A 9,619-nucleotide genomic window follows, 5' to 3' on the forward strand; every position below is an offset into this window, starting at 1 on the left:
ATCCGCTCCAAGTAGGTAGAGCCACCACTGAGTAAGAGCATGGAGAACCGCCAAAAGCTCTCTCTCATTAATCTGTGCTGTCATTTCCGGCCTTGAGAACAATCGGCTCTCGTAAGCAATGACATGGACTTCTTGCATAAAGACAGCACCCAGACTACGACCACAAGTATCACAATATACTTCAAATGACTTCTGCAAGTCCGGCAAAGTCAAAACTGGTCCCGTAGTCAATTTCTCTTTCAAAGTCTGAAAGGCAATCACCTCTGTGGGTTCCCAAGAGAAAGAGACTCCTTTCTGTGTCAAAACATGCAAAGGGGAAGCAACCTCTGCAAACTTTCGAATGAACCCCCTGTAGTACGAACACAGTCCCAAGAAGCTTCTAACTTCATGGACATTCTTCAAATCAGGCCAATTACGGATAGTCTCTATCTTGGCCGAATCAATCTGCACTCCTGCTGCTGAGACAATGTGTCCCAAAAAGTGTATCTCTGGTAGGAAAAATTCACTTTTCTTCGCATTAATCACTAACTTGTGATCTCGTAATGTCTGAAAGACTTGAAGCAGATGATCTCTATGTTCTGCCTCATCCTTGGAGAAAACAATGATGTCGTAAAAGAAAGTGCCAACAAATAGCCTGTACTCTCGAAAAATCCTGTCCATCATCCGGTTAAATGTCGCAGGAGCATTGGTTAGGCCAAAAGGCATCACCAAAAACTCAAATAACCCAAAAGTCGTCCGAAAGGCTGTCTTGTAGACATCTCCCGACGCGACTCTGATCTGATGATATCCACTCTTCAAATCAATCCTGCTAAAGCACGAAGATCCCTGTAATCTTTCAAGTATATCATCGATCCTAGGAATCGGAAATCTGTTCTTGATGGTGATTTTGTTGAGTGCTCTGTAATTGATGCACATTCTCCAAGATCCGTCTTTCTTCAAAACCAACAACCCTGGAGAGCAATACGGTGAAGTACTAGGTTGGACAAGACCCTTTCCCAAGAGGTCTTTCACTTGGTTCATAATCTCTTCGTTCTGTGCTCAGCTCACACGATAAGGTGGCCAGTTCGGTGGTGTGCTTCCAGGAATCAAATCAATGGTATGATCTTCAGGACGAGCAGATGATAACTCGCCTGACAGGCCCTCTGAGAAGCAATCGGCATGAGTGGAGAAAATCTTGGCGTTCTTTATCGAGTTTAGACATATTTGTCCTATCCTCATCACTCAATTCTTTCATAAAGATCGAGTAAACAAACAGATTGGATTTCATTAATTTAGAAATGGCCGGAGCCGATACAATAGGGACAGACTCGCCCTTCAGTTTAATGTCAAGTACAATGGTTCTGCCCTTCTCTGTAGTCAATGTCACTTTCCTCGCCCGATAGTCGACCACGGTATTGTTCTTGTGGTACCAGGGAATTCCCAAGAGAACATCACAACCTTCCAAAGGCATTATGTAAAAGTCCTCATGCCCCAAATACCCCTGACAATGCAACCGAAGTTTGCCAATGATAGGTGTAATGGCTATGCCCCTGTCGGGTGCCGCTAGAACTGCCTCCGCAAGTGGTCCCATCCAATCGGGAGTGATCTCGAGCCGCACCGCCAATTCCGGTGAAATGAAGTTGGCCTTGGCTCCTCCATCAAAGAAGATTAGGGCTTCTTGGTCTTTCACTTTACCCCAAGCTCGGCAAAGCTCTGTACTTTCGTCCAACGTGCTGGGATCGGTACCCACGCAATCTGGAACCAGTCCTGTTTTCATCTTGCCTTTTCTGCCACATTCCTCGGCTACTCTCGAGCTCTCAGGCCTTTCGTCGTCCTTGTCATTCTGTTCTTTATGTGCCTTTTTAGGGCACTTCGCGCAGATGTGTCCAGTTTCCCGCATCCAAAGCACTTCCCCTCCCTGATGAAGCGAGCTCGCTCCTGAGGAGTAAGCTTGGGTCGTGCATGTTTCTTTTCTGAGTTGCTCTTTTACTTTCATTTGTTAAAGTCTGTTCAGCTCTTTGTGTCATGATCTCATCGGTGGGGTAAGTCAGACTGCCAGAGTGAATGGCAAAACCCCGTTTCGCATGACTCATCAACTCCTGAATAGAAGCTAACTTCTTTTCCAAGCAGTGATCTCGGATCTCTATAGGAAGACCCAAGGTAAACCGCTCAATCTGCTCCTTGAACGAGATCTTCTTAAATGAAGAGGCGGGTAGAAAAGAGCTCCAGAATCTCTCGCAATAAGCGTCTATTGAATCTTTCTTGGTCATCCGAAGATGGTTCCAAGCAGTTCGAATATCCCGTTCATACTCTCGAGTCAACCAAGAAGAAATAAAAAGCCTCTTGAATTTTAGTCATTTAACTGGCGCAGTCTTGCTTAATAGAAGCGTGGACCACCAAGTTCGAGCATTCCCCTTAAAGTAAGAGGCAGCTCTCCGAATCTTAGAGTGCTCTGAGTAACGTCCTCCTGCGAAAGCGATGTCAAACTGTTGTACAAAAGACAAAGCCTTCAAAGCATCTGTACATCCCAAAAACGTGTCACATTTAATTGACTGTCCACCTTCCTTAAACTCTCAGACTTTCTTGCTTTTGTCTTCCAAAAAGTCATACTGGTTGGCTTTATAGAAATTCTTCTTTGCATAGAAGTTGCTCTCATCAGAGTCTGAACTGTATGTAGACGAGTCCTCTGTAGAATTGTCACTCACGGGGCGAGATTTAGACTTCTTTGTCTTTTTCATGCCCTTTCCGAAGCGTTGTTTCTTGCTTCGCTTTTTGCCTTTTCGGTCTTCTTCGCTCGAGTCAGATAAGCTAGAAGAATTGTCAAAAGAAGAAGAAGAAGAAGAAGAACTGGGTACTCCTTCAAATCGAACACGCTTCTTCTGTTTCTTTGCCTTTTCAAATGTCGTCTGACGACCCAAATAGCCCGGGAAGTCAATGCTTTTCTTCTGCTTTTTGCCGTGCTTTTCAGCTTTGTTTTGCGCGTCGAAAAGCTGAGCAAGTCGTGCATCCACCACCTCTTCTAATTCCTTCTTTGTATACTTCTTGGGAGTAGGAGGTTTCTTAAGAGCGGGTTTTGGGGGTGGTGGTGTGGTTTTCTGCCACTGCATGTGCATCTCCTCCAGAGAGGTCTTGCTCATATATTTTGCCATTTTCGGATCCTTGGCAAAATTAAGCATCATCTTTGTTGCATCGCCGATCAATTGTCGGCGCTCCATCTCTTGAATTTCCGCCTAAGTAGGCCGAGGCGGGCCATACTCATCGCGCGAATCTTCTTGTGATCCCTTCCCGCATCTCCGGATGCAGAGGGATCCTTGCTTGAAGCCATAGGTGCCGTGGAAAAAAAAAAAATGGGATCGAATTTCCCATAGAAGAGAAATCGGCCGTGCTCTAATACTATAACAGAGTTGGAAACTCCAAGTCAAGAATCTACCATGACAGCACCAAATAACCACTTCAAAACAGTTCACAGTTCACAATTTTATTCTACACTGGCCCGACGGAGTTCTATGCCTAGAGATATTGGCCCCAAAGACTGGCGCCCCTTTCGGTATTTCTTTTTGTATTAATCTAAGTTCAAAATACAAGAGTGCGGGCATGCGCTCACACTCAGACTCTGTGTCCAGATGCTTTGAGTTGTGAGAGGCCTGCTCACATATTTAAAGGTACAAGGGTTGCTAAAAGCAGAGCCCCAAAAGCTGAAATCAAAAGCTTCAAGTAAAAGCTTTGAAAATAAAGCAAAAGTTCTTTCTCTCTCTTTCTTTTAATAAATAAGCAAAGAGGTTTTCTCTTTCTCTCTCTCTTGCTAAAATAAAGCAAAGAGGCCTTTCTCTCTCTCTCAATTGCGTAGCAAATAAAGCAGCCAAAGTCTACCAAAAAGCTGAAATTGCAACCACTGATGCTTTCCGCAATATGCGCCACAAAACGCAGGGATCCGTACAGTTGCTACGTGTCAACTCACGTCAGCAAAATCAGGGTTTCGATTTTCTGTAGAAATTAGGGTTAGGGTTGAGGTTAGGGTTTTTTATTTTAAGGTTAGGGTTTCTTGCAGAGTGGGCAGCCACGTCATCACTTTGTGACAATTTATCCAATTTGTTTGTGATCATTTGCACTCTCTCACTAAAGGAACGGAAGGCTCTCCCTCCCATAAGTAAAAGGAACCCTTGAGCGCAGTTTAGAGCACTCATCTTGAGCAAAGTTCAACATTCACTTCCGCTACAGCTTACACCTGAAAACTCCCCCGATCGAAAAAGACGGCTGAGAAGGTTGCCAGTTGGAAGCTCTCGTACTTTCTGATGCTGGAGGAGGTACCACCTGGGGCATCAGAGGGGGTAACATGTAGTTCAAAAATTGTTGAAAACTTTGCAACATCGAAAGATTCTATTGAGGATGCCGCGAAAGAATGTTGTGGAGTTCGTTGAGCAGAAATTGCAAACATTTTGTTGAATCCATGATTTCCATGTCGTGGGTTCTTTATGGCTTATCCCCTATAAGACAGAGGGATGAAGATGGGAGCGCGCCCGATGCGCGATGAAGTAAGGGTGGGAGTGGCTAATAAGTCCGGGGTCGGGACCCGAAGGTACTTCAAGTAAAATTCCAATAACTCTATTTGATCTTTTGTAGGACCGGTATTCTTTCAGAAAAGCACACGACTGCTCTGATACCATTGTCACAAGACAGGCACCACGTGCCAATAGAAAAGAACATACTGAACAGACTTTTAGCACTTCAATAACAACTGAACTAAGAGAGAGAGAGAGAGACGACACGCGACACGGAGTGGCGGAATTCCACCCCAGAGAGTATTAGCCCCAAGCCTTGGCGCCCCTTTCGGTATTTCCTTATATTGCATCAACAGTATACAAGCCGGTACTCCAGACTCTGCACCTCCTCCAGGAAGCATGCCAGAGAATGAGCCCATGGCCTCATATTTAAAGACCCTAGGTCCCAAAAGCAGTTTACAATGAAAAGTCTTCAAACTCAAAAGCATCTGGTCCAAAAGCAATGCCAAAAAGCTGCCAAAGTAATTCACGGAATTCCCTACAACTGCCACATCAACAGTCAGCACAAAACGCAAAAATCCGTACAGCCTGCCACGTCAACACTGTCATCGTAATTTCCGACACCTCCATACAACTGCCACATCATCAATTTCACATTGTGTGTGTGTGTGTGTGTGTGTGAGGGTCCAACTTTATTTTAAATGCTTTTATGTCACTTGGGCCCCATCGGACGGGGTCCCATTAGTTGGTAGGACTTCTTCTTCTGTTGTTGCTTGTCTTCTTAGGGTTTAGGCCCCTTGACCAAGATCTGCAAGTTGGCTCCATTCTTCAGGACTTGACACGTCAGCAATTTGTGACAGTCAACGAATTGTACAAAATTTTCCCCTAAAGTTCAAGTTTTGGTCTTTAGGGTTTTAGGCCCCACGATCGGTGCTTCATAAGTTCTTTAAGTAAGTCCAGTCACTTTCTCTTGTCCACACGGCCATTTCTCTTCCATTTGGTCATGCCACGTCATCACTTTGTGACATTTCCCCCTCTTGAAAGAATTGTAATTGCCCTCGATTACATCTACAAAAACAACCAAAGGACAAACTTTTTTCAATAGACACTGACTCTATGTACTCATGCACCAAACTCGACCAATCTAGCACTTCTACAAAGACATCAGTCACTAATCAATCATATTTCTGTCAAGGGTCTCAGATACAAATCTTGACCATTGTAACCATTTAGCAATCACATCCACACCACACTAATCTTTTTATGGATGTCTTTGATCTACTAAATCGGGTTACTATCAGATTCATATCTTTGCATTTCACATTTCAATCAAGCAAACCATGCCCATGACCATCCGTATAGCATGCAATTCACAAATCACACACTGAGTTCACATTGAACATTCACATCACTATTTCTGTCACCTTGGATAAGAATCATGATCAATCGGCAACGTGTTTAGCAATCACATCTAGATCCATCCCAGATCTCCACAAATATCTCCATTGACTAATTCTTATTTCTATCATGTCCATCTCATTTCTCTAGAAACACTAGTCCGAAATGCTACAGTCATTTCATCTTTCAAACATGCACTCAAACACTACTCACATGAGAGAGAACACGAAAATAAGATCCATTTCCGGTATTCCGAGTTCGAAGTACTTCTTTCATAATGTCATTCAAGCAAAATACTATCAGTCCATCAATATCTATGAAATACAAAGGGAAAGTAGTGACTTTATTCCATCTAGGTAACCTATGACAAAGGAGCGGAGTCTCGTCCGCACCAAATTCAACCCTGCTGATCTTCGAGATCTCTCGGAATAGTCTAAGCTAGACCGAAAGCTTCAAGGTAAAGTTCCAGGATCTGAGGAGTATCTGCTACGTCCTCCTCCTTTATCCACTTCACATCCAATGCCGGATAGTTCTTGGCTATGAATTGCCTTTCACTTTACCTTTCACTTTTCTTTTTCTTGTGAGTCGGTATCTGTTTCGGAACAAGAAACATCTCGTTCTCTTCCACTTTAGGTTGCTCCTCAGGCTCCCTATCCACTGGCACCACACCTTTGAAAGGTTTCAACACACGTGAAATACATTCTAAATCTTCCAAGTATATCTGGCAACAAATACATCATTGATCTTCTCTTGAATCTAGAAAGGGCCAATAGTACTGCATACTTAGCTTTGGAAAAAGCCGCTCCTCTCCCTTTCATTTCCTCAAGCGTGCCTTCTCAAACCATAAGAGCACCCAATCATCTTCCTTCAGCTTCAAGTCGCATCCATGCTTACTGGCTGTCTTCTTATGACATGCTTGAGACTTCTCAAGAGCCTCGCAAACCTTCGCAAAAGCAATGTCCGATCTTGCATGTATTGATCTGCTTCAAAAATCTTATCTTTGGTGCTTAGAAATGGTGGTACCTTCTTAGCACCCTCGATTACCTTAAATGCTGCCTTCCCCGTCTATGAATGAACTGTGTTGTTGTAGGCAAACTCCACCAAGGACAAATGCTTTTCCCATAGAGTCTTTTGATCCGAAATATAAGGCTTCAACAAATCCAAAACCACTACATTGGCTATCTCAAATTGCTTGTCTGTCTGTGGGTGGAACGAGGACGAGAACCTATCAACTCCGTCAGGCATACTATTGACCTAAGACCGTCCCCACTCACATCTTTAGGGCCCAATACAAGGTGTAGAACTATACTCACACTTGCCCACGTGAAAATACATGATCAAAGGTGTGCATGTGAAGTGTCAATAATACTCAAGATGCACGGTAGACTCGCCCATGATGAAGCTTAGCACGAGAAGCACCTACAGCTACAAGGGCCTTTCTATTGAAAGCTATGGATCCTAGAACTAGGATGGCAGGCATGTATTTGACAGACACGAGGCACAAACCACCCAATTTCAATTCTGACATTTATTTCATTAATTTACATACGGTGGAAGCTATCAGCTTGCTCGTCATGTACCTACCTTGCAACTATATTGACCAAAGCCAAATGGATCACGAACCTAGATCTAGCATGGACACACATGCAAATGCAACCAGCTATGACATTGGGAACTGCGATGAGCATGCTACAACAGTAATTGTGACCAGCTATGATATTGGAATCTAGTGATGCACTCTCGATGGAACAGATCTAGTGATACATTTCCAATGGTAAACAAACCAAAAGAGCATGGACAAGTTGGATGGGCATGCTACAAGCTAAGCTAGGAGCTTAGCCTGTTGTTCATGGATCAGTATCCATAGTCATGCTTGGCTTGGCAATTTGTTGGTGGCGCTGCACGCATGGAAAGATTCAACCACTATCAAGACGTTAAAAGAGCATACTTAATTTAACAATGTTAATTGGACGATCATTGCCTGTAACTTGTAAGTTAATTGGTAATGTTTATATTTGTTATGCTCCTTATTTATGTGCAGGTTGTCATAAAAACACAATTAGCATTTCTAGTACCCCACTTTCGGGCTTGATTACATATGCTAGAAGATGAGCAAAAAGAAAACACACCTGAAAGCACTCTGCGATTGCGAATTCCTGTGCGGACAGAAATCCACTCATCATTTGTGTCTACAATCTTGGACAGGTAATCATTTGAAAGACTGAGCTTTGGGATGGCTGAGCCGCAACCTACAAGTTTAGAGCCCTTCCCCACAATCCTGCATCGCATGCGCACATTGTGTACAATCATCCTCAGCTTCAACCAAAGAGAAAGCCCAAAAATTTCAAAGCTGGAATTTATTTATTCCTCAGAATGAGTAGAAATATACATTGCAAAATGCTGAGAATGGAGACAGCCATTCCTGCATTCTACCACAGCATGATTATGCATGCGAGCAATTTCTGTTGTAGAATCATGATATGTGTCTAACCCAAATCCTTTCTGACCCCTAAACTCATAACATGCATGTGCCATGCAAAACATGACTCGACGCACACAGGTGCACCTTACCTTCTCGGCGTATGATGGGGCGTTGAGAGGCTTGGACGACCCTCCAGAGTCTCTGCTGTTGAACACTTTACTAAGGTCAAGCTTCTGCAGGTGGCAGTCTGCCCTCTGAAAAGAACTGATGACTCGCTCAAGCGCAAAGAATGAGAGCAAGAGGCAGAAGACGAAGGGGATTGAGACGAAGAGCAGAAAGAAGGTGCTTGGAGATGGGAAGATGAAGAAGCAGCAAACGCGATCGCCATGACTAGCTCACAGTGGGAACGAGCGGAGATCATGGAAAGAGAGAGAGAGAGAGAGAGAGAGAGAGAGGGCGCTACGTGAGAAAGATCATGGCTAAGGAGAGAGAGAGAGAGAGAGAGAGAGAGAGAGAGAGTCCCTCGTAAATGCAACCCTTGCAGCTGTATTGAAACCAGACAAATCCACAGACAACTCAGGACATGCACGCAAATGTCTAAGCGTTTCTTGTGTCCTTTACTTGTTTCCAACCTCCAAGTTCTATGAATAATCTCTTGGATTATATTAAAAAAAAGTTAATTTAAAAGATTAAAATTGTCTTTCTTGTGCATTTCCTAGGAACTGTTGATCAAAACTTCTAGATCTAGATTATACATTCAAACAAAAGATCAAAAGTGCGACATGTGTAAACACTAATTGATCTGCAAAGCATGAAATAATCCTCTCTCTCTCTCTCTCTCTCTCTCTCTCTCTCTCTCTCTCTCTCCCCCCTTAACCCACAGACACACGACACACAAATGAGAGCGTAACATGTTAAATTTGAGTCCATTTAAATTTCATACAAAACTAATCAATCAAACAAAATGTGCCATGGCTGGTGCATAACATTTAATGAAAAGAAATACATACATAATATATTTACAATAGAATGGAAGACAAAACTTTTTGGCATGCTAAAAGAGGCCTTAGAGAAGAGGGCATTAAGGGTTTCATTCATCATTATCATAAATGTATGAATGCTGAAAGTGAAAGGTTTCGTTCATCAAAGTTTACAGCTGCTATAAATGTGATGAACGTCGAAAGCGAAAGATTTCATTATGAACACGAAAAAGGCAAGTGGCAAAAGATTCCATTATCAAGAAGAACAAGAGAAAGGGTCACGTTGGCTTTCTAAAACAATAAGAAAGTGATAAAATCATCAGGCTGAGATTAATTGGAAT

General features: G+C 43.2%; 1 protein-coding gene across 1 annotated transcript in view; it reads right to left on the reverse strand.

The window, feature by feature from the left end:
• LOC147435330 (beta-ketoacyl-[acyl-carrier-protein] synthase III A, chloroplastic-like) overlaps positions 1 to 8,897 on the reverse strand; it is a 32,503-nt gene extending 23,606 nt beyond the window's left edge. Inside the window, exons 1-2 of the mRNA XM_086488399.1 lie at positions 8,448 to 8,897; positions 8,006 to 8,154 (exon numbers count right to left, since the gene is read on the reverse strand). Coding sequence (XP_086344525.1) covers positions 8,006 to 8,154; positions 8,448 to 8,719 — 421 coding nt within the window. The 5' untranslated portion in view covers positions 8,720 to 8,897. The remainder of the gene's footprint in view (positions 1 to 8,005; positions 8,155 to 8,447) is intronic.
• Positions 8,898 to 9,619: the final 722 nt, after the last annotated feature.

The sequence above is a fragment of the Adiantum capillus-veneris genome, chromosome 18 (genome assembly GCF_014529385.1).
Source record: "Adiantum capillus-veneris isolate H3 chromosome 18, ASM1452938v2, whole genome shotgun sequence".
Classification (NCBI taxonomy): domain Eukaryota; kingdom Viridiplantae; phylum Streptophyta; class Polypodiopsida; order Polypodiales; family Pteridaceae; genus Adiantum; species Adiantum capillus-veneris.